The sequence below is a fragment of the Drosophila persimilis genome, unplaced genomic scaffold (genome assembly GCF_003286085.1).
Source record: "Drosophila persimilis strain 14011-0111.01,24,50 unplaced genomic scaffold, DperRS2 tig00000000-arrow-pilon, whole genome shotgun sequence".
NCBI classification, from domain to species: Eukaryota; Metazoa; Arthropoda; class Insecta; order Diptera; family Drosophilidae; genus Drosophila; species Drosophila persimilis.
The window spans coordinates 19,517,318-19,543,675 of record NW_020825288.1 but is presented as its reverse complement, the minus strand read 5'-3'; the positions used below and the strand labels follow the sequence as shown (position 1 = coordinate 19,543,675).

Sequence of the window (26,358 nt, the reverse complement as noted above, 5' to 3'; positions counted from 1 at the left end):
GATGAAGCATCGCCAACTGTCAAAGTATCAATCTCATTGCCCATAGCCAACGATCCACTCCTTCTATTATTTTTCCTTTTGCCCATGGTTTGAACTATATATTGATGACGCGGAGGGTAGGAGTCGATCACAGTTGAATAAAAATGATGCAACGCGAGCGTTCAGACGTTACAAAACGTTTTTCGTTCACTTTTGCGGCACTTTTTATTAGTGTATGTCCAAAATGTATGCGCCGGCAAAGCATCGAAGCGACGACCGAAAAAGTACCAACAGTTATGCACAAGTGAACGACCGAGATGTTTTACACTGTTTCGAGTTCGAATTCGAGAGAGAGATATGTATGTGCAGCCGGTCTCGACAGTGCTCTGCGCAGGCAGAAGCAGACGGCGAAAGAGAAGCGAAAACGAATAGCGGATCGCTAGAACTGCCACAACAATCTTTGGTTCGCTACCTTTCCGCAAATGTCACGTTAAACCTTCGAATTTGATTTAAAAAAATGTACGAAACAACATTAACACACGACAAGTCCACGGCGATCACGTCGGGGTCACCAAAATGTTGGAAGCTGCCGAGCTTTTTCGGCAACTCTGACTCCACATTTACGAATTAAACGAGGGGGAACGTTGTGAGTTGCTGCGGACACCGCAACTCTACAGTTATACCCGATACTAAGTCAGTATAGCTCTCATCCGGCAGACGCCGCTAATATTAAAGGACACGACAAAGAGTGCGTGCGAGAGAGACAGAAAATCAGTCTGAGCGTGACGTCGAGCGCTGCGTAGCCACTGCAAATTGATTTCTTGCTTCCTACAAATCGGGTATAAAAAACGAAACAGAAACAGATATGTACATATTCTCCTTATGCTCTTTATTGTTTTCGTATGGTTTCTAGCTGTTTGTGTTTTTATTTATTCACCAAAAAGGTAGATCACTTACCTCACCATTCTCCCTTTATGAAAACTTATTTTTTAATATAAATAAATATTCAGGATAAAATCATTTATTAATTGAGTTTCGCATCTTAGAACAATAATTTATTTCATATACAATTTTAAATACATTAAAAGTCATAAAATATAAATAATGGCACATTTATATAAAAGATCTTAATAACATTTTAAAGTGAGCAAAAAATGTTACTAAAATCTCTATTAATAATTGCTTTATTTTATTGATAATTGTATAGATCTTCACGTTTTCGCAAAATTTTAAGGTATGAACATTATGTACGAATAAGGTATTTGCCAGATTTTCAGGGTGGTTGATCTGGTTTTTGCTTTTTCAAATGTATCCAACGCTATAGATAATCGACTTGTTCTATTTTGAATTATTAAAATATTATTTTAAATTAAGTTAAAATTGGAAAATAAAACATATTTTCATAACGAAAAAATTACAGATTTTGTTTAAAGTTGGTTAAGCATTTTCGGATGTTTCGGATATAATATTTACAGATATTCTTTCTTATGTATTAAAAACATAGCACAAAATATGAATTTAATTATTATATAATTAACTCTACCTTTTTTCAAATATATTCGTATTAGGCCAATATTAAGTCTCGTGACAATTAGATTACCACTATTGGAGCACTGAGTAGGTAACCGAAAATTAAGATAAAAATGAACATGTATTGAAGAGGCTATGAATGTATGTACACGTCGTCTTAGAATCTCTTTATTTTAGAAGCTGATGGGCTCTTTGGTTAGCTACAGCTATTCTGGCTTCATTAGATTCCCCCTGGAAGTAAAATGTAAAGATACATGAAATTAAAAAATTTTATAAAGTAAAGGCCAATAGATTCTGTAACAGTTAAGAGTAAAACAGTATGATAGTTATCTTCGACACGCTAAAAATTATATATTCTTGATGTTAGACGATTTTAAACCGGAGTAATTTTATCAAAAGAACTGCAACTATTAGAAGGGAAGAGCCTAGGAACGAGTGCCTCATATCCCTCCTTCCCTCCTATCGAGAGAGCGAGAGAAAATGGAATTGTTTCCTTCATTATGGCTAAAATAATGATACGATCCGGTTCAGATTCTGCAGTCTAGAAGATATTGACATTCTCTAAAATTGTGGATGCCACAGACAGTGACAGTGATATATTACAGAAGTCTGGATACAAATTTCGTTGCTCACAGCAGAGGTTTTTATACCCGATACTCAAAATGAGTATTGGGGTGTATTAGGTTTGTGTTGAAAATGGATGTGTGCAACGTCCAGAAGGAATCGTTTGCGACCCCATAAAGTATATATATTCTTGATCAGCTTCAATAGCCTGTCTATCCGTCTGTCCGTCCCTATCAGCGCGTAGTGCTCAAAGACTACAAAAGCTAGAGCAGCGTGATATGTATATATTTCAAAATTTTGCCCCGCCCAACCCGGCTAATGCCAACCCGCTAAGGACACTGTAATCTGGTAAATATGATCATTCTCTATGATTTTTCATTTTCTCGTATCTTCCAAATTGTGGAAGCCAAAGATTTTCGTTCTTTGTGGAGGCGAAAGGGGGTGGGGCGAAATTTTTAAAGATACTGGTATTAGTGAGATCTAATAGTGTGGATACCAAATTTGGTTGCTCTAGCTTTAATAGTTTTTGAGATCTGTGGACTCCACAGACTTTCGTCCTCTTTTTTTTCAGGCTCGATATCACAGGAGTTTGGACACCAACTTTGTTGCTCTAGCTCTTATTGTCCCTGAGATCTAGGCGCTCATTTTTTGCGATAGGCAAAAACGGCCATGAAGCGTGAATGTTAGAGAGAGACAGAGCGAGAAAGAATGAAATTCTTCTCATAATTCCATGAATGCCACAGATTTTCGTACTTTGTGGGGTCGAAAGGAGGCAGGCTGGAGTTTTGAAATATACTTGTAACAGTGGCATATCACAGAAGTCTGGATACAAAATTTCGTTGCTCTAGCTTTTGTAGTCTTTGAGCACTAGGCGCTCATAAGGACGGACGGACGGACAGAGAGACATAGCTCAATCGACTCGGCTATTGATGCTGATCGAGAATATATGTATATACTTTATGGGGTCGGAAACGCTTCCTTCTGGACGTTACGCACATCCATTTTCACCACAAATCTAATATACTCACTTTGAGTATCGGATATAAATATAACTAGCGGAATCCTCACAGCGCAAAAACGCTGATAAAACGGTGGTGCTTGTGATTGTCATTTTCCAATTTGAGCATGTGTGATTTGAAGAATATCAATAATTTATTGTGCTTATACAATAGGTTGTCCAATTCGCCTAATATTCGCATGGTTATTGGCGAATTGATTTTATTGTAGCCGGAACGGGCATCCAAGCGATTGGCGATTGCGCGTTCGTAGCCTACACGATTAATGCCCGCAGCGCCCATGGCATTGGCAGCACTGAGCCCAGTTTGTGGTTCACTTGTCCTTTGATTTTATTGTACCCGATACCCAAATTAGGCAATGCCGAAAGGTTAGCAAGGTCGAAAATTGTGACATCCACAATTTTAAAGATAAAAAGAAACCAAAAACACGAATCATAGAAAATTACTATAGCTACCAGAATTTTGAATTTAATTTAGATCGAATTATTATTATATCCACAAGGAAAAAATTGAATTTCAGTGGCTTCAGTGGAATGCCCTTCCACGCGCAACGAGAGAGATCTCGTTCACACAGTCTTTAAATAGCCACTTTACTAAAAACGTGATAACATTTTTATAGTCGACCGAATCAATATAGTTTTTTCACCAGTTTATGGCTGTCTGTAGCATAATGTATATATAAATATGTTAGTATAATATCAATTTGGTCCCAAGTTATGAGTTAAAAACAAAACGGTGGCCATACCCGAACCATTTCCCCTACCTATCAAAAAACTAAAAGAAAGCCCTACAAATATTTTTTTTTTGTTTTTCTTGACTTTTCAATGTACAAATTTTGAAAAAAAGACGGCAGAAAGTGATCAGTTTTGAATTTGAAGGCTTAATATTTTTCGGACGGTAAGATTAAGTTATAAAGTGTTTGGGTCGGATTTTTAGCTAAATTTGTAAGCTTTTCAGAATTGCAAAGATTAACAAACCAGATGTAAGATACTTAAAATATGTGCAAAAAGAAGGACAACCTCTGAAGAAAACATAAAAATAATAGTTTTAAAGCATTAAAAAAAAACACACCATGAAAAAAAAACATACTTCATTAAAAAAATATAAAGCCTCAATTCTATCAGAAAAAGTAAGTTTGGTTTGAATCATAAAGAAAAAGTTAAATTTTGTTGCTTTGTGCTATAAGTCGCGGTGCTGAGCCACTATTTGTAATAAAATTATGTTTTATAACTCGCACAGCTAATGGTTTAGCAAAATGGTTTCTGAAAATGGTAAAAATTGATAATTATCAGATTATAATCTTTGCCACCATGCTGTGCCTAACACAACTGGAGTTAGTCAGCTAGTAAAGTCTAATATCATACGGCCGTAAATATATATGTATGTACTAATAAAAAATAATTATTATGTGTATTGAAATGATTTTTACCTTGCGATTAATTCTGTCAACTTGGTTATTTTGATTTTCTAGCTCAGAACCCATATCAAGAGCCATGTTACGGAGGTTTCCAATCATTGTATTAACCTGTCCCATATTTTCTTCCATTTCATCCTCCCTCGCATCATTTGTAATTCTAAAAAGAAGGTAAATAGTTAATACGAGAATTATAAATTATTCCTTATTAGATTGAAATTCTGTTCATTATAAAGCTATTTAGTGAAAAAAACAGTGTTTATGTACATATGTATGTCGAATTCTGCACATTGGATCTTTTTAGCATATGTATATGTAGCTGACATGTACAGATACAAATTTCTCAGCATTAAATTTGATAGATGAATGATAGATCTTTAAGCTTTTATTTTTTGAGAAACAAACATCAGTGGGAGAGTCAACGGTAAATATTCTCAAAGGAATATTCTACCGACGAAATAAATTTGAACTTTAGAAGTATGAGCGCGAGAGTAGAAAACATGTTTTCAGACGAAGACTGAAAACAGATTCACCGTTTCGTTTGCGTTCTAGCTGCGTCAGTTCCGAAGCAAGGCTGCATATCGTTTTGCAATTTGTTTGGTTTTCCAGCATCCTTGAAACCAAACCTTTCACCGTAATGGGCACCCCTACGATGCCTTCTGTTCGCCTGAGGGCTTTTGCGAATCTGACGAATGTTGTCAGGACTTGCTCAGCGTTTTCCGGTGTCTCGCAGCAGGTGCACAGCTCTTCTTCCATGTGGACAAAGCGATGTACTCCTTAAACCAACCGTTGCCACTGAGAACTTGCGTCAGTGCGAACGTAAGTTCTTCATGCCGCCGGTTCATCCATGCTGCAATGTTGGGAATTATTCGGTGGAATAACTTCCACTTGGTTCGCTAGAAGTTCGACGGGTATGCCGCTTATTACCATTATGGCCTCTGTGTAGACTGTATGTACGCTGAACTGTCCCACAGGGAACCGACTCTGAAGTCCGACTCAATGCCCTCAGTGTAACTTTTGGTCCTCGTAGCCTGACCTGCGTATAGGATGAATGACTTAGCCACGTTGAATAGAAGTCTCCTGCTCGTCGACTTTGGGCCTCTGGGCCGTTTGCGAAACCGCCATAACTACTACGTGAGCCTTTCTGTGTGTCTGATCCAGGTTCTCTCTAAATGAGAGCTAGGTGTCCAGCATAACTCTCAGGTACCTTGTCGTTCTTTTTCATGTAATTGAAGCTCCTCTTACGGTTATTCTCGCCGTCTCCACCTGTTTTCTGCTACTTGTGAGAACCGCTTCCGTCTTGTGCTAGACTAGAGCAGTCACTTATAATTTTGATGGCCTCATTCATACTGCCTCCGTCACTGCGACATCATCATCGAATTCCATGATCTCGACTCCTTGCTGGAAGTTGAGGCGAAGGACTCCATCATACATGGTATTCCACAATAGAGGGCCCAGTACGGATACTTGTGGGACCCCTCCCGTGATGAAGTATGAACTAGGACCCTCATCAGACCTCTGTTGTCCAGGTAGTCACTAACCATTGTCTGCAGGTATCCTGGGATTTCGAGTCTGCTCTGGGAGGACAGAGTCCTGTTTCAGGATGCCGAGTTAAAAGCATTTCCACGTCCAGGGTTGACGCCAGGCAGTATTTTTTGGCCACTCCGAGCCATCGTGCACCTTGTCCAAATTCCACACTGGCTGTCGGAGAGACCGAAGCGGCCTCAATTGGTTCCGACAGCCTTGCACTGATGATGCCTTCCAGTATCTTAGCTGCACCGTTCAGGAGGCAGATAGGCCTATATGCCGATGGATCATCCGTGTCTTTCCCAGGTTTTGGGATCAGCACCAGCTTTTATTTTTCCCATTTTCCAGAAACACCTGCCATCTGTGACGCATTTGGTATAGGCCTGCGCAATGGTCGTCAAGTGCAGACCTATGGCCAGGTGATGGGCCCGATCTGGGATGCCGTTTGGTCCTGGTGACTTGCACCATTATACCGGCTTATGCCCTTTGAATGATTTGCTGCACTCCATGTTAGCTTTACACGCACCTTTGAGTTGTCCCATGACGTGTGCCACCTGATCATCTTCATTTGACTTAATTTTATCTACCTTGTAATCTCAGTTTTACTATACGACTATATTTATTCCTGTAATTGCTACCTGTGTATCAACACTACCTCTACAGATTATGCAAAAAATTCTGTTTATTTATTTGCTCTGCACCTCAGAGGGAGGAACAGAAAAAACGTTGAAGTTAAAAATACATTTCTGTACTTTACCTGCCAATATATCCTGCTTGTGCCATCATTCCATTTCTGTCATCCATAACTCTTTGAGGTTGATTGTTTACAACTTTTCCATCATCATTTCCTTTCCAAGTTCCATCGTCCTCTTTAAAAGACTGGCTCCTGAAACGATATGTGAAGAATAATATACAGTGCCGCTCAACTGAATAGGTTCAACAATTTTCAAAAATCAAACCGCTATATCTTTTTAACCAATTTACCGATTTATATGAAATAATTTTTTTTGCATAGATTGATTCATTATTAATATAGCAAGAAAGTTTGTGGATTCCAGAACATTACAAAAATGCCTATTTTTTTTAGCTCAACTGAATAGGTTAAAGTGCATTATTGCATTTTGACGTCTATATCTTAGTAACCAGATTTGGTATCCGCACTCCTGTTAGATCTCGCTATAAAACGTATATCTCAAAATTTCACGCTACCCCTTTCCGCCACCACAACGGACGAAAATCTGTTGCATCCACAATATTAAGGATACGAGAAAACTTAAAACGCAGAATCATAGATAATGCTAAATCAGATTGCTAAATCAGATCGGATAATTTGTATAGCCAAAAGCAAGAAATCAATTTGCAGTGGCTACGCAGCGCCCGACGTCACGCTCAGACTGATTTTCTGTCTCTCTCGCACGCACTCTTTGTCGTGTCGTTTAATATTAGCGGCGTCTGCCGGAATAACTGCGGTAGCGGATTGCGTTTTTAAGAAGTTTAACTTCTAAGTTCACAGATATAGACTTAAGTTGAGGGTTACAAAGAATTCCGGACAAAGGGTTTGCGCGATCTTAGTTTTTAGCTCGACTGTTCGGTTTCGCTTCTGGATCACATACTTTCCCTATTTACATATATTTATTACTAATACTGAGGATCGATGAGATACTTTATGCGAGGCTTGCGCGAAGAAAAAGAGAATGTTGACATCGAGAAACTGATCCGAAACCGGAAACAGAAGGCAAGCGAGACTTTCGATGCTTTTTTCGACAGCATCTCTAACTTGACTGATCAGTTTGAAGTACCCTGGGCCATCCGGAAGTTGATTCAGGTGCTGAAGAACAATCTGCATCCGGAAATTCACCATGAGCTTTTGAATGTAGAAATCAAAACAGTACAGGAGCTCAAGAAAGTTAGTCGAAGACGCGAGATCATCTTGGAAGACTTTACAAATTCGCACGGCTATGCGAAAACAATGCCTTTTCGGCGAGACGTGTCGGAGCTGAATCAAAGAATACAGTCTCAGGAATACTCAGATGGTAAAAGAGAAATAAGAGTAGAATTGCTTTGATTTGTTGGAACTGTCGACAGACGGGCAACAGATATCAAGATTGTGTATCGGAACGGGAAATTTTCTGCTATGGCTGCGGTGCTTTTACAAACCGAATTGCGAAAAATGCTCAAAAAACTCCAAGCTCAGCACGCCGAAGTTTCAATTCAAAGAGAGGACTTCGTGTGTGCTACGCCATCAGTGGGCAAATACCGATTAGATGAAGTTCCAGTAACATTATTGGCTAGGTCTTACCTAGCCCTAAAAACAAGCAACGGCAGCTCGCTGTTGAATTGCAAAGACGAAACTTTATTGAACGATTCATTGCTTCATATTGGTGGATCGTGAAAAAGTGCCGATTAGGAGTGAAGCAATTGAGCACTCTCTCCGAAATGAAAAGGAATACTCGTCCGTTCATACCAATCCGTTTACTAGATCGAATCGTCTATGGCCTGTTAGATTCAGGAGCAGCTTTTTGTTGTTTTGGAGGCAGTATAGTTAGTGAATTATACATTTAATTCCTTCACTCAAACACGATCTGTACCTGGGAATTGACTTTTGTTATCTCTCATTTGCTTAAGAAGGTCTAGGGAAAACCGATTTGATCACACATGCGATTGATGTAGGGAACGCCAGACCAGTGAAACAAAGATATGTCCCCCCCCAAACAAAGATATACCCCAAGGATGGGTATTGGCAAGTACCTTTGTATATAAAGTCCTGTGATAAGCCTTTACAGTCCCTGGTCGTCCCCGTTACCAATGCCACCAGTACCATGTCACGATTAATGGAAATAGTTCCGCCCATCTCCAGAACGAAGTTTTCATTTACATCAAGATGTACTGTAGGAGATAGCTAAGAAGCTGAGGCGTCCGAGTCGATCCCGATAAGATAAAAGCCATTGCCGACTTCCCAGTACCGAAAAATCTGAGAGGACTGAGAAGTGTTATAGGATTGTGTGGGTGGTACTTCTTTGACCGACGTCAGGACAACCAAGAGGAAGTTGGCGTTTCCAGAGAAAGCAATCGAAGCCTTCAATAAATTAAAACGGTGTCTTTGTGAAGCCCCAGTGTTAAAAAGTCCAGATTTTACGAAACCGTTTTTTATACATTGTGACGCGAGAAGTAGGGGGAGTCCTAGTACAGGTGGCTAATGAAGTAGACGAATGTTCGATCTCTTATATTTCGAAAAAACTAAACAAGGCTCAACGCAATTATACGGTAACCGGGCAAGAATTTTTGGCGGCCATAGTATCGCTAAAGAATTTCAGGGCATATGAGGAAAGGCTCGAATCCATAGTGAGAACAGATCACGCCTCATTGAAGTGGCATATGTCTAACTCCGCCAAGAAAATGATCTGAGTTAGATAAAGTAGACGTAGCTGAGAGTATTGCATAAGAACTGATAGCGAAAATTAATAAGTATACCTCAAATTTTCCCATGTGGTTACCTGGGTATAACGTTCGATCTTCTCGCCGGAAGATCGATCTTTCGTCGATGCATAAGTGAGTAATTAAGTAAATGTTTGTAGTGAGTTGAAATAGAGGCGATCTCGTCCGGTTCAAATACAACAATACGATCTCTCGAGCCCCGTAACATTCCAAACCTATCATAAAGTAAAATCCTACCGACTTTCCTTTACTCTCGTGAACTTTCCTTGATCACCCTTTGGTTGAAAGAAAACACGAAGATTTTTGACTAAAACAGCGAATGAATGAAGTATAGTTACTTCCCACGTTTAAATATAAATATTATGCTAAAACCAAAACAAAAGAGAACAAAAATTAAGTCATAAGAGGGATACCCTGTCCGAAATTTAAGCCTACGTTAAGAAACCTCATCGTATCTTATGCCCGCTCCTTTGAATATCCAACGAATTTATATTTTTATAGGTTTATAAGACTAATGAGTATGCAACAACATGTCAGGTAGATTTTTTGTCGAGCGCGCTGCATCGATTCCCAGTGCGCGTACGGATACGTCTTCTTACTTTGTACATTAAAAAATCGAACAAAAAACCAAACATTTTATTATGAATTATTGTAAAATCAGATCAGATCTATCTAAAGGAATTCAAAAATGTACCTTATAATGTAGCACTGTAAACTTTATCAAAACTGGACTGCGATATTAATTTTTTACGGGAAAAATGCGTTATCCAAATTGGACAATGGGGATACAGAGGCTTCTAAGCTTTGTAGAGAGTAAGCCTTCTAATAATATAAATGTTCTAAGGGGCAAGCTCCCTGCGCACTTCCTTCGCTTGTGTGCCAACCAGTCTCATTTTATTTTTTTAACAACAGATGGACCGCGACATTATTTGGCGGTAATTTTGGCCCACATTTGGTTTGAATAATATATCGATTTAAGATGACCCAAAATAAAATATCGGACATTTATATAATAGACAGATAATAAATAATAATAATTGCATAAAAAAGTTTTCGTAGAATTGGCTTTATTGTAAGTAAAAATAGAAAATAAATAGACTAATAAAACTCATAAAATAAATGTTTTCTATTATTTTGACTGCTATACTGAAAATGCAAAATAAATTGTATATACAAACTTATTGCACGGTAGCACACAAATACCGCAGCACTTCTCCATTCCGCTCAAATTTTTTTCTGCTTCTCTCATATCCGCATTAATTTGATCCATTCCTTCTTCAATGCGGTCCAGTTGTTCTGAAAAAGGGGAAAAATGCATGATGAATTATAGTTTTATTTACGGTTTTTAATTTATTCAGTTTATTTTAATTAATTATTTTCAGAGATAACCTTGCTATACCCTAAACTCAAAGTTTTGTTTTTTATACCCGATACTCGAAATATACTATAAGAGCTAGAAAAACTAAATTTTGTATCCAGACTCCTGTGAAACATGTGTGTTAGAGAGAGACAGAGCGAGAAAGAAATTGTTTTCTATTGTTGCGATAATAATGATACGATCTGGTTCAGATTCTGCAGTGTAGAAGATTCATTCTCTCCGATTCTAGGTTTTTTTGTATTCTCCGTATTCTTGTTCAAAGGACGATTCGATATAGCCATGTCTGTCTGTCCTTCTTGTTTAACGCATAGTTTTCAGATACTATAAGAGCTAGAGCACGCAAATTTTGGGTGTAGTCTCCTGTGATATATCAAGTTTGTTTCCAAATTTTTGTTAAGACACCGTCCGCCTCCACAAAGCACAAACTAAAATCAAAATCATAATGAATGACCATATCTAGCAGATTGCCGAATCAGGAACAGATAACGCTTTCCACGCGCTTACTCATTCTCTCTCTTTCTCACACATACTCTTCCACGTGCAATGTGCGTCTTCTGGCGGGGCGGAACATTCGGGGGTTTGGTCAAACAGCTGCACCTTAGACTTATATAAACAATACCTTAAACGACTCCCAAGTAATTTACCTTTGGAACAAAAATATAATAACAGTAAAAATGAATTTATTTCAACTTTTCCGCAGTTTTCAAAACTTCAAGAAAATATACCGCAAAAAATTATAAATTTTTAATTTGAAAACTTAGTATTGTACAGACGGTAAGCTTAAGCTAGAAAATGTGGGTTTGATTTATAGCTGCATTCATCAGCTTTTCAGAATTTCAAAGTTAAACGAGGGGGAACGTTGTGAGTTGCTGCGGACACCGCAACTCTACAGTTATACCCGATACTAAGTCAGTATGGCTCTCATCCGGCAGACGCCCGTGACGTCGGGCGCTGCGTAGCCAGTGAAAATTGATTTGTTTCCTTTGGCTATAAAAATGATCTGATCTGATCCAGATTCAGCAAATGGATATGGTCGTTATCTATGATTCTGCGTTTTTAGTTTTCTTAAATCTTCAATATTGTGGATGCAACAGATTTTCGTCCTTTGTGTGGGCGGAAGGGGGTGGGGCGAAATTTTGAGATATACGTTTTATAGTGAGATCTAACAGAAGTGCGGATACCAAATTTGGTTACTCTAGCCTTAACAGTCTCTGAGATTTATGAATATCCCCAGATTTGCATCCTTTCGGGGGCGGAAGGGGGTGTGGCGAAATTTTGAGACAAACTCGTCTCGGTCCGATATATTAGGAGTGTGGATACCAAATTTGGTTGCTCTAGCTTTTATAGTCTCTGAGATCTAGGCGCTAATGTTTTACTCTAAGCAAAGCCGGCTATGCTACTTGTAAGTCAGGGCGAGAAAAAATGAAATGGTTTTCTTGATGCTGACTATAATAATAATACGATCCAATTCAGATTCTGCAGTCTAAAAGATATGGTCATTCCCTACGATTCTGCGTTTTTGGTTTTCTCGTATCTTTAAAATTTTGGATGTCACATATTTTCGTTCTTTGTGGGGTCGGGGCGAAGTTTTGAAATATTCTTGTAGCAGTGACATATCAAAAACATCCAAAACATCGTTGCTCTTATAGTGTTTGAGCACTAGGCGCTAATAGGGACGGACAGACGGACGGACGGACAGACAGACATGGCTCAATCGACTCGGCTATTGATGCTGATCAAGAATATATATACTTTATGGGGTCGGAAACGATTCCTTCTAGACGTTAGACACATCCATTTTCACCACAAATCTAATATACCATAATAATCATTTTGAGTATCGGGTATAATTAACAAGATGTAATATATAAATTCATCTGAAATAAAGAAGCCCTGAAGAACTCTAAGAAAATTGAAAAAAAAGGATATTAAACACACATTTTTTAAATAAAACTAAACGTAAAAAAAAAATGTTTAATCAAAAAACCTATGAAAAAAGTCGGATTGGCTCACAGCGGAAAAAAGTTACATTTTGTTGCATAGTTTTTGTCATAATTTGAGTCTGTTTTACACTTAGTTGTAAAGAATAGAGCTATTAATCGGCCCGCTAAACTCTGTAGCTTAATTGTACCGTTTATTTACTCATATGTAAATGTACAACATATTTTATAATATATCAAAAAAATATAAGTTAGGCTATGCGAGCCCAACATGTGTGATAGTGAAGCAATGCTTCACACATGTGGAGTCTTTGCTTAGCATAGTAACACACTTCTCTAGCGCTCAACAGCGCGCTGTTCTGCCATGATTATTGCCGTGAAGTTGTGCCTCCTAGTTATCCAGAGACAGGACCATGTACGGCACCAGGTTTTACATCAGGCTCTTTCAGCCGATGACACTGCGCTGAGAAGCTGCCACACGAAAATATGATATTCTCGGCATCCTCCTCCACGTTGTGTTCGCACTAAGAGCCCTCTGCGGCGTCTTCGTACCCCAAGCGGTGATGGTAGTTTCGGAAGCAGCCTTGGCCACTAAAGAGCTGAGTCAGGTAAAAGTTGACCTGTCCATGCTTCTTATTAGCACGCGCGTCGATGACTGGGATGAGCTGGTGAGTCCATCGCCCTTTAGGGGTCATGTCCTAGCGCTGTTGCCACTTTCTGAGGCTCTTGCATGCCATGCGCAAGCCGCGTCCATACCTCTGCCATGAGTTTCCTGGTAGCAGGTGGACCGCTCCTCCGCCAGCTATTCCAGGGCTGCTATACCCGCGATTACGTGACTGCCTCGTCCGAGACTGTTCGGAACGCACTGGTGTTAGCGAAGAGAGCCGGTGCGTAGCTGCCAGACCCCGGCCGTTGCTCGCTGCTTGTAGGGCCTTTGTGCAAATTGGTCCCGCTCATAGCATCACCGATCTTGTCACACTCGTTAGTAGTTGACGTCGCCATTGCTTTGGTCCGCGGGTGTTCAGTATTATGTTTAAGAGTGCACCGTTCGTGACCATGCTTGGCCTTGCTCTCGAAAGCAGAGTCGTGTGTCTAGACTCAAAGGTACTTGATTGCACGCAAAGATGACATTAAGGTACCTGCCACTGTGATGTTAGCCGTCTCGGGTGCACACCAGCACTGCCTCGGTTTTGTGGGGTGCGAGTTCGAGCCCGACCAGATCCAGCCACTGTTGAATACGCGCTATTGTCTGGTTGCAGGTCATCCTCACGACGGACAAGTCCTTTGCCAGCACTAAGACAGCCACATCCTTTGCAAATCCCACCATATGCACTCCGTGGGGTAGGGTGAGTCGCAATATGCCATCATACATTGCGTTCCATAGTGTGGGCCTATACGACGACGCTGTCCTTGGCGGCTTGCCTGGCTTGGTATAGAGCACCAGCTTCTGGATCTTCCACCTCACAGGAAACACTCCTACACGAAGGCACTGGTTGATCAGCTTCACAAAAATGTCCGGGCGAGCCACCATGGCCTTTCCCATGGGTTCTGCTCCGCAAAGTATAACATCCGGAAGCACTGACGTTTGCTGTCCCTTATGGCGGCCTTGAGAGCCCTTCTACAGTCCCTAAACGTAGATTTCAATTGCGGAAAGGCAGTGCCTCCGCGCGAGTGCTGGTAGCGGCGTCGTGCTTGATTGCATTCCCGGCGTAACTCGGCAATACTCTTCCCCACTCCTCAGCCCACGCATTAAAATCGGCTCCGATGGCTACTATGTGACGTCCCCTAGCATCCGCCGCTTGGTTGTATAGAATTTCTGGGAGTTTAGGGGATTTAAGGGTTTCAAATGTAAAATTTATAATTGCGCTAATTTTATCCAAATCTTAAAAATGCAAACTTAAAAAACAAAATAAATAATTATATTACCATCCGTTATTAGAAATGACGAGCTACTGAGGATTTTCTCCAGCGTAGTTTGCGACCCAGTTAATAATGAATCCATGATTATATAGTTTAATATAGCCTATTGTAGGTCATATTTTAAAAATGTAGTGAAGTAATAAATATAGCGGCAGAAAAAAAGTAAAAGTTGTGCGGACGTAATAGCGATATTTTTACGAAGAGTCAGTTGATCGATTCAAGATGGGGTCGGCTTTAAAACGCGAGGTCGGTTGAAGACTGTGTTAGATCGAAGATCATTTGCGCGATGTGCGATAAGTGAGTGCTAAATCAAGACTGAATCTCAGGCAGGCGGCCGAATTGCTCATGCCCCAATGCAAGCGGAAGCGTGACAGATTGAGAAAGTGATAGAGACATCAAAAGATTGCGAAAGACGCGAGAGAACGGCTACATTTGTTACCGTGCGGGAGCATATGTATATGTATGCAAGTATTTTGCAATGTGGTACAGTGACCAGAGCAAACCAGGTACGCAAATAAGAGTTATGAGTCAAAATTTGACCTAAAAATCTCGCAGAGCAGCCATCTAGGCCCCTTACTTTTATTTATTTATTAAATTAACAAATTATCTGTTAATAATGGTACTTAATTACAAAAGGCGGAAAAATATAAGTTAAAAATTTTCTAAATTTAAGTGATTATAAATATTGCATGTAATTAGTTTAAGAGACAGTTCAGGGGATAGGGTATGGTAGAGGGAGTTATAATTATGGCATAAAACCCTAAAGGGTTCATGTTCGACATAATTATACCTACATATGGGTAAACGTACAATGCAGTCAGTAAAAAATATAGAAAAACATTGTACTTTTTGCTCTGCGAGGCCTTAAAAGGGGTACATGTGTGAGAATGCCATCTTAGTCTAGTCGACTGCTATTAATAAATGCACCATCCTTAGTTAATCGTAGAAAAACGCTTGGTGTGATTTTTATGCACAACTTGACGTAGGGTGAAGTACATAGATAGCTCACGATTCTTATTATATTCATTATAAACTATATACCGTTGTTCCTTCCACTTTGAATATCGAAATATTCATTGCATAAACCGTTAATGTTATCTTATATTCGTATTAAAATACCTGTTGGGTCACTGAGCATCTTCAGAGCCGTAATTCAATTAATTTAAATAATCTCAACAAAGATTTCGACAAAGTAATCTGTGCTTTTTTTTATTTGTTAAACAAGCGATAACATGCGGTTAAAGATACGAATTCTATGCTTCTCTACATGCTGCCACGGGAAGGCGCTAAGCCGAGGAATACCCTCTACCATATTATATCTAACAGTTATTCCCTTCCGATCTTTAAATTTCTAAAAGTCACGTAACTTTCCCGACTTCCAGACTTCTGTGATATGTCACTATTTCAAGTATATTTCAAAATCTCGCCTCACGCCCTTCCGCCCCCACAAAGGACGAAAATCTGTGGCATATTGAAGATACGAGAAAACTAAAAACGCACAATCATAGAGAATGACCGTATCTATGAGATTGCTGATCAGATCTGGATCAGATCGGATAATTTTTATAGCCAAAAGGAACAAATTAATTTGCAGTGGCTACGCAGCGCCCTACGACATGTTCAGACTCGTTTTCTGGCACGCACACATTGTAGCTCAATGTAGCCATACTGACTATGTATCAGGCAACTCACAACGTTCCCCCTGGTTTTTTGTTCGATTTGATGGTTTTTTAAAAGATTTTTCAAAAAATTGATTTTTTCCAGAGGCAGCTTGCCATTTACCATATAGCTTGCATATGCTACATACATATATGTAGTTTCGAAGAAATTTACAATTTTAAAAAGCTGATGAATGCTGTCCTTGGGCTCTAAATATCCTTAAATATCCGTATCCTTTATATTGTATGAATATACGGCTATGCTGCATCTATTTGAACAACGCTTTCAAATTCGTTACATCGATCATCGTACGTTTCTACTATTGTTGGTCGTATTCCGATAAAAGTAAAAAAAAGCCTGAGTTATAGGAAGCGGCTGGAGTTGCATGCGTAAAGGATTTAAAGACAATTAAGTCCGAAGTGTCTCAGGTTTTTCCGCAGGGTTCAAATTGAAGTGGTTTTCACCAGATGTAAGAGACCATATTGAGCCCATAACGATTTCCGATTAAGAGTCGACTAGGGCGTTAGGAATATTAATATGCCTAATGAAGATATCTTTAAGCATAAAATGGACACTACACTCATATGTATGTAGAATGGAAAAATACTGGACGGCCACAGAAAACAATTCTGTTGCCATACGGCATTCTGCGTCGAGCAGCTCATGAAGGAAATCCGACGACAGCAGAAAGGAGTTAAAAATAAGTGCTTAGAGTAGTTCATTCCAGCAGAGCAAAATGCCACCTAAACCATGGACAGAGGAAAAGTTAAGATTAGACAGGAGATAGGGTCAAAAGAGAAGAAGAAGGGAAAATTTTGGAAAATGTCTTTTTTCGCAAATTTTCTTTAGTAAATAAATAAATAATAAAAAAGGAATACGCTGTGGTCTGCGCCAAAAAAACTTGTATGAAGCAGATCACCCACGATCAGCCGAATGTCCCCTGCTGGCTCTGCGACAGCGTAGTGCACGCAAAATGCGCGGGATTTTCTGGCCTCGTGAGTGATGCTATAGCCAAACGTAATAGGTTGCATTACAGTTGCGAGACATGCCGTGCGGTGGAGAATGACATGGTGGCTTTTATGAGGCAGACGCGGAAAGGCTTTAAGGAGCTGACCGTTGGCTTTAAAAAGCAGTACGATCGGCTTCTAGCCATGAAGTCTTAGTTTGGCAGTCTGCAGCTGCTGAATGAGTCTCCGAGGCGTAAAATGGTCACTCCGCGGGATCTGCAAGTGCCAACCGTCACTCAGCCATGCGCCGCCGAAAAACTGACTCCGACTACTCCAATTGTGCAGCAGTTGATCTCGTTTGCCACTCCAAGGGCAACGACAGCTGCTAGCGATGCAGATTCGGTAGCCGAATTCATCGCAGAGAATGTGCAGCCAAGTACGTTTGCAGCGTCCTTGTCCGTGGTGTCCGCAAGTCGTCCCGTATATCTCAATCCCACCACTAGGCCTAGGCACTAGGCCTAAACTAAACCACTGGTGGGAGTCCCACCAAAACGACAAGTTTTTGTTTCACGGCTGGCCCCTGACCTCACATCTAATGATGTAATTGCTTTTATTCAAAGCAAAATAAAAGCCGTGGGATTAAAGGTGGAGAAATTCCACTTCTCTTATGCCATGGAGAAGCCTCGTTTAAGATAAGCATCTCCACAACTCAATTTGACACCATTTGCTCCGCCAAATTTTGGCCGGAGCATTTGGTGGTGAAGGAGTTTAAGTCTAAGAAGAAGAATAGGCCCCGCCATAACTCTAACAAATCATTCCATTGTACCACCCTCAACCTCAACTTCCTCTTCCTCATCTTCTCGTCCTATCTTCACGTCGGAACACTTCACTGTCCATGTTGAACCGGAACTAAAATTCCTGTGTGTAAAACTGATTTTTCCCGCTTTCGCTATATTCATTACTTTTTCGTATATTCCACCTTCTTCGGATATCTCTATTTATGAGCAGCATTTGTCCGCTTTAACTGCTGTTTCTTCCTCGCTATCAGATAAAGATCATATGATAGTTCTTGGTGACTTCAACTTGCCAGGAACTGGTTGGACTTTGGTAAACGAGTCTAGTAACCTAGTGCCCATGTCACGACATGACTTTGTTGACGGCTTGCTTGACCTGTCCCTGTCTCAAGTCAACCATGTGAAAAATTCCTTGGGTCGATTGCTTGATCTGTGCTTTGTATCGGATCCGACCTTAGACGCCTATGCCTGAAGACGCCTTCTATCCTACTTTCGAAGTGTTGCTAGATATAGGACCAACTGTATTGGGTCGGTCGAGTAGGTTATCTGAACGTGTCTAGTGCTTTCGTAAAGCCGAGTTTGCGAAGCTTAATAACCTAATTAGGGATTTTGATAGGTCCGCTTTGTACTTGTGCACTGATGTCATAAAAGGCACAAACATTTTTTACAATGCTCTTGGCACATTTTTGTATTCTTCTGTCCCGCTTTCTTGTCCGATTAGATCTGGAAAACCCCTTGGTTTACCAAAGAGTTATCCAGCCTAAAAAACTTAAAATCAAGACTTTATAAAAAATTTCAGGAAGTTGGTCCTCCTACTTCTCACTCTCGCTATGTAATAGCTCGGTCAAACTTTTCAGTTCTTAACGCATAATGCTATAAGAACTACCTATCTCGATGCAGGATACGTTTTTCTCAGGACCCTAAACAGTTTTCCTGCTTCGTAAACAGTAAGCGTAGAATGTCCGCACACCCATCCTCGCTATCATTTCGTAATACGTCGGCAAATAATGATCAGGCAATTGTCGATTGGTTGTGCTAAATAGCCTGCCGTTAGGCACGATTTCTGAGGGTTTAATTAGACACTGGAATCAGACAGATCGACAGATCAAACTTGTGCACTCAATCGACTTTCAATTATAAGTGAGTTTATTCTAAATCGGCGCCCTCTTCATGAGCGGCTGCTGCTTGCATAGGCTCCGTTCGCAACATGGTAAAAGAGCGCACGACATTACAATTTCGTTATTTCATACATGTCTCTTAAGTATAATTATAGATATATATATGTGTAAAGGCAGACAACTGATTTTCCTTAACACCGATCTTTTTGCCCAATTTTTCCAAACCACATATTCTGAGGAAAGCTACTCGGGTCATTCGTACCCATACGGTTTACCGAGGTCGAACGGCATTTTCCGTCCCTTGTTAAATGAATGTTCTTTACTTCACGATCTTCGACTAGTTAAGCCGGTGTTTTCACCCGTTCCAGACGGCGTTCCAGGCTCTGTACTCAGGTACTACGCCGAGGCTCTGTGTGGACCCTTGCTTAAACTATTCAGCCTGTCCATCGATTCTTCTCGCTTCTTTCCTGCATGCGGTCCACTAGACGGTGCTGTAATTGTATTGCTTCTTGAAATATGTAGTCATTGCATGTCAACGTCCACAAGAGTGCCTCTCGCTTTGTTTCCTGGTGCTCCTTTGGACTTCAAGCACTTTCCGAACAATCTCCAGGAGATTTTCCAGCTTAATCCGCTTGGTTGCAGAAATAATACTAGAGCCGTAGTTGGATCTGTCGCGGATGATATTAACGGAATTATTTCGGGACCCCCGCAAAACCACAGCGCCATCATGCTAATGTTTATAGCTAGATTTTCAATACAAGCGGTCAATTTCGATTTAAAGTTCGAATTAAGATTTAAAATATGTCTAGGCGCGAACTATTTTTTATTGCCATTCATTGTTATTTAGGGTTGCATTTGAAAACCACTGGCTAACTATTGTGTAGAAACGTGTGGTTTAGGAACATCATTAAACTTATTTATTATTTATTTATTTATGCCTCGTATAGCTAGCTCACAAACTTCCCATCCCTAGTTTGACTAGTAGCCATCGACCATCGGGCCAGTGTCCGACTAGTGCCATGCCAAAAAGTTCACTTACGCCGAAGTGCAAGGTACATACTCAACCAAAAATGCTGAACTCACAAGATACGCCTTGTGCTCCTGCTGATTAAGGTGTCGCTGGCCCCGATAGAGACAGACAAAGGCGGGTTAAGCTTCGGCCTAAGCGCAGTCACCATCAATGTGTATAAGTCAGACGCAGCGGCAGATGTGCAACCTATCGATAACCCAGTCCAGCAGGACCGTTGGCTTGAAGATCGAAACATCCGACGGCGAGCTGGAGCCGACATGTGTGACAGTCTGATTTAGAGCTGAATCTCGACTTTAAAGCTATGTGTCGCGAGGACATTTCCAAGGAATCGGAAAACGAGACTACAGTGGTGGGGAACATTGATGATGTCCCTGAGACTCATACAAATCAATCTACACCACGGTAAAGCAGCATCCGCTGCTTTAATAAGTCAATTGGACGCGAGTAGAGCCATAGATAGTGGGAGACAGGGTCCGTGGATTAGCGACGAAGGAGAACAAGCTGATTGTAGTTCAAAGCTAAAGTGAAGTTCGTACGTATGCACTTAAAAATGTGTCTGCTTCACAACCTTCGCCGTGGTGACAACACGGCGGCGAGAGCTGATGGGGACACATCAAAGATAGAGCGAAGGAGGCCACGATAGACCTTGCATGGAAGGAGCGCACAAAAAGCAGCAATAAGTCTGACAGACTCCGACTACTGGGAACCACAGCACAAAGATCACTCATACAAATTAAATAGCAACAACATCGTATACTGCGATCAAAGGTAGGATGCCCATGCAAGTTACCATTTCAAAAGGATGGAGGAGGGATGAACCCTCACAGAGACCACTACTGGCGCGAGACCACCAGACACAGATGGGGCCATAAAAATCTTCACAAATGGATCAAAGCTGGACAATATGGTCAAAGGAGGAATCTGCTCCGAGTAGCTGCAAATTAGGCATTCTTTCATTTTTCCAGATCACTGCAGCCTTTAACTACCTTCAAGCGGCTACCGTTACGGCAACTCACTTCAACTACTCCAGCTATATTCGATCGCAGTTTATTAAGTCACTAAATGCGATTTAATCGAACCACAGTGGCATCTATCGCAAATCTCTTCATAAGATGGCTCAACAGTTTTTAATCAGCCTTCTATAGGTCCCTTATATATAGGCCATAAGGCGACAAGGCAACCAGACACCAAGGCAACAGCATAACAGACGAGCTGGCCAGATCCGGTATTGCAATCTCCTTTCTCCAAAACAATTCGGAGGATTTATGCCAATGGCCACTTGTCAGCTTATCATAAAAGAGCAATTCAAGCGATTTACAGACAATAAGTGGCAATTACGGCCAAGATGTTGCATAACTCACCAGGCATGGACAAACATAAATAGGCAAACAAGCTAGGCGTCCCCTACAATGAGTTTTGTAGAGACGTATGTGTGTAGACAAAAAGGAGGAGGAGACGGTGGAATATCTGTTATGCTCCTGTCCATCTCTCAGCAGAAAAACAATACAATGCTTTGGCTCACCCTTTGGCATCTAAGTGGGATAACTGCTGACATCACATCTCACAATTTGAAAGAGGAATGATCCTAAGCCGTACCACAACGGGTCGAAAACGGCCTAAGTGTGAAGGGCTTTTAGCGAGCCTGTCAGCCGCCCATGTAACCGAGAGTAACCGGACCTCTATTGTCAAATTTTCAGAAGAATACCAATTCGAAATTCATGACATACGGACTTTACCACGGACCTTACACATACACTTAATAGCTTAGTCCCACAGACGTCCCACAGTCCCATCCATTTGTTGAGTGATCAGTAAGGTTTTTCCGTTCCGAAAATTTCTCATTAATCTACCACTTATCTAGGATATTCTTGATTGGCAAGAAAAGAGTTACAGCTGAGACATATTTCAAATCGTACTTCAAATTTCAAATCGTGCAAGGTAAAGACAAGCCAAACCAAATTAGAAAAAATACAAACTAGAGAGAGCAGAAACTGATGGTGGTAAGTTTAATATGTATATTATTTTTTGTATACGTTCTTAACAACTTTTTTGAGATTACTTGGGAAAAGCTGGAGGTCCAGAAGGAGCATCAGAAATCGCATGAGGAGCACTAGAAACTAGTACGAACCAAGCGACAGATACTCTGGAAAATTGCTATAACCACGGCCAAATCATTTTTCAAACATTAAGAAAGCCGTTGTGAAATTTCAACAAGTTCAAATGAATAAATTGTCATCTTGGATAGATAGAACGAATCTATCATGATCGACTTCAAAGGAATTCTTTCGGGCTACCCACAAATCCACAATATTATAGAGCTAACTGTTTACAACGAGATTTTCAATTTCCGCGCTTCAACCTGCATGCGTTTGTTTTTCAAACAGCTTTAGAAAACTAATATACAAAAAACCTAATATATATATTGAACTTACCAACACAGGTTCCGATCTCTCAATTTCATATTGCTTTTGGTTTTCTTTTTGTCTTATTTGGTCTTGTATGATTTAAACTATTTCTAAACGCAAATTACTTTTTCTTGCCATTTATAGCTTTCTAGAGTTGCATTCGGCTAATAATTGTATAGAAACGTGCATATTGAGAATCCAGATAGATTGTGGACCGGTTGCGAAAATTTCAGAACTGATAAACCTTGCTGACCATCCCAGAAATTAATGGTTACCTAAGGGAATATGCTAAATATGAAACCCTTTTAAGCTAAAAGGGAGAACCAAAATAAAGATATGTACTATGAAAGCTGTAAGCTCTCATTTACGAACACATCTGAAAAGGGACAGAAAAGACCCGCTCTTTGCTCAAGCAAAGACTGATTTTTTCACTTCTTTTTGTTCCTATTTTTCACTGAGCATTTTGTCGCGAGCGAACGAAAAAAGTGTCTTTTGCGTATGTGTGCGTGCCTGTACGTGTGGTGCAACGATCAATTGCCTTTGTGAATTGTATGCGGTTTGCCTATTGGAGATAAAAATGAATCGTGAAAAGCAAAACAAAAATGTTTTTTTTGCCAATTTTGGCATTGCATTACATTACATTTCGTATTTCAAATGCAATAAACCAAAAGATGCGGAAAACATGAATAAATAAACACGAAAAAAAACTAAAAACGGCTCAACCGAAAACCAGAAACACATAACACAAGCGAAGAGACAAAAAGTGTTCTGCTCAGTGAGAGACAGTGTCTGCGTGGTCTTTTTCTGTGTCGTCAGTGACGAGACAGCAAAGTGAAAAAGTGTTGAACATTGTTTGCGAGCTATGTAATTTATTGAAAACGATCTAAAGCGCGGAGATGAAAGGGTAATTTGTTCTGTCTTGACTTTCAATGTTGTTTTGTTGGTTGAAATTAAGGCAATCAATGGGAAAATTCTAGTGTGCATAATTATTTATACAAATATTAAATACTTTTACTATAGATCGCCACTTGACTTTCTAAACTATATAATTTATATACTACCGAAAACTCTTTTGCCAGAAATTTCTTACCTCCTTGCTCATCCAACATAACTATGCTTCGCATTCCAACTTCCGCGCTCTAAATAGAAATACATGTTCATTTTGAAATTAGTAGCATACGCCGTAAATAACAAACAAAAACACTATAGTTTTCTTAATTTATTAAGAGCATAAGTACATTTTTTCAATTCGGCATGCCGAAGATATCTAGCGACTCTGTAAATTTTGCTTTTGTTTATTTATTTAAACAGAGATTTGGTAAAATAAGAGAGCTGCTCAAACAAAATTGAATACATCTTCTTTATTTTTTATCTTTTTAAACTGAAAATTCGAATAGGTTTGAAATGTGTTCTTTAAGCTCCGCAGACTTCAGAGCTGAAAGTGTATTTTAGCTTTAGAAATGTGTAACTAGTAACCTCGTCCTGCAGTTTAGTCAACTTTTGTGAAAGGAACATGGTAATTCTTTAAGATCGCCAAAACAGCGAACGAAGAGATCGTTAATGATAAATACAAACTCCTACTTAGGAGGTAGAAGAAGGAACTACACAATGCACAGCGGAGCTCGAGAAGGATCTTCTGCTCCAGCATCGAGAAAGTACCTGAAACCGCAAGGCTCTGGAAGCTGCTTTCAAAGCAGCCCACTATACATAGTCTAAAGCTAGATGACGGACAGTGGACAGAGGGCAGTGAAGAAACCCTAATAGCACTAATGGAGGTGCATTTCCCTGAATGCACAGAGGTCCGGACCTAGCAACCGAGGAACAACACCCCCCAACAGATCAGTTAACCAATAAGAGAATCCACTGAACGATAGACTCCTTTGAGAGCATAAAAGCATTAGGACTGGACTGGTTATTTTCAGCAATGATGCAGGTGACCAAAGATGTTATTACCCCATGGCTTTCCGAAATATACTCAGCATGTCTAAGTCCTCGGTCCGGTAGCTTATATGACTGCCTTATCTCAGGGTCTGTACAGTACGTTCCATTATGGAGCTGAGGGTCGATGGACGTACACCCGTAATAAGTATTCTTTTGTAATCTGCATAAGCTTCTATTTTTGGGGCCTTCCTTTCATATCTGTTGATGAGGTCGTTAACCACCGGATTTCACAGGAGAGCGGCAGGACTCCACCCTGTGCCTCTGGGTGACTTTTTCACCATGGAAGCGGTGCCCCACCGCAGCCGTCCACAACCTAGGAGGTTCTATATCCACAGGTTGTTTGCTGACTGTATGTTAGTCGCCTCCAGGCTATTTGTTATTACATTCGTAAGATGTTAACAAATACTGCCAGTGCATACCTCTTATTATGAAGGGCATTCTGAATGGTAGCTACTACCGAATGTAGTGACGTCTCCACTGAATTCTCTTTGGTATAGGAATGTTGGTTGTTTGACATCAGTCTCCATAGCTCAGTCCTGATGTTCAAACCCAATAGCTTTTGCGGTGTTTTTAGGAGAAAGGAGATAAAGCTTATCGGGTTGTAATCCTTGGGATTCACATGGCTGCACCTTTCTGCCTTTGGGGGAAAGACAACTCTCGAGATTCTCCATGGAATCTCTAAGCCACCAGGAAAGCACCAGAGGCCGCTCAGGTCATAGAACGAGCACACGATGACAGCCAAGCGGCGATAAGATCCATTCACTCGTCCGCGGTCAGTTCCAGAAGAGTCTTGGCGAGCAGGGAGGCACTAGACACCCTAGGCATGACAAAATCAGTACGGATCTTTGGGTTCCCAGCCACCAAGGCATCGAACGAAGGCCTTGGGCTGGCGAATGAGAGAACCGAGAATGTGCCTGGCTTACTTTATTATTTGCATTGAGGACTAACATATTTACTACCGTCATTGATTAAAGCAAATGTGGGAACCAAGGAGAATTTTTATTTTTATTTATAATTCAATGTGCTTGTGTTTGCTTGCTGTAAAAATCAATTTCATATACAGTGCAGCTCTACTGAATAGGTTCAACAATTGCAAAAGTAAAACCTTTATACTCAGTCAGACTCTGGTTCGATCAAAGACTGGGTGGGTCACATCTCGGTCAGACGAGGTTGAATTGTTCCCATAAAATATATTTATCCTTGGTTCATTTAAATTTCTAAAAAACCTAAAGCTAAGAGAAGCTAGTCCCTAATAAAATCCTGCTATTCGATATTTTCTCACATATAAAGGGTATTACTATACAGCATATACGGGGGAAAGAGTATCATAGGGGGGACATAGGGTATAATGATCTTAAATCTATAATAGAAATGGTTAGGTTTAAGACAACTTTAAACTTCATTACGTTAACTTGGTCAGTGACAAACCCAGACACAAACCGGGTATATGGAAAGTCGATCAAAGGCCTGAGTAATACGTGTATAAAACCGTGATCATGGTTGAAGACCAACGAATAGTTACCGCACATTCATGTTTTTAATATGGTTTACTTGTTTCATGATAGTCACTTACGAGACGATTAATAACTTTGGCTCTTACGTAGAAAGATCTTTCCTTGTGTGTTGGATGAGGTGATTTGATGGGTGGGTGAGTATGATGAGGTGTGTGATTGTGATGAGTATCTGCATAGATGATGAGGTGAATGCGTGGCAACCAAAATCAAAAACTGTAAAAATAATCGGTATTAATCCACGACTCAT

At 40.3% G+C, this 26,358-nt stretch overlaps 1 protein-coding gene across 5 annotated transcripts in view; it reads right to left on the bottom strand.

The window, feature by feature from the left end:
- Window positions 1-984: 984 nt before the first annotated feature.
- Window positions 985-26,358, bottom strand: part of LOC6592132 (synaptosomal-associated protein 25) — a 41,239-nt gene continuing 15,865 nt past the window's right edge. For 2 of the 5 annotated variants that reach the window (XM_026995033.1, XM_026995034.1), the window contains 5 exons: window positions 23,747-23,795; window positions 10,644-10,761; window positions 6,788-6,916; window positions 4,519-4,663; window positions 985-1,740 (listed from right to left, as the gene is read on the bottom strand). In XM_026995033.1, coding sequence (XP_026850834.1) covers window positions 1,678-1,740; window positions 4,519-4,663; window positions 6,788-6,916; window positions 10,644-10,761; window positions 23,747-23,795 — 504 coding nt within the window. In that variant the 3' untranslated portion in view covers window positions 985-1,677. Of the gene's footprint in view, window positions 1,741-4,518; window positions 4,664-6,787; window positions 6,917-10,639; window positions 10,762-23,746; window positions 23,796-26,358 lie in introns of those variants that run through there. The other 3 variants (XM_002016777.2, XM_026995035.1, XM_026995036.1) reach the window with 3 other exon arrangements.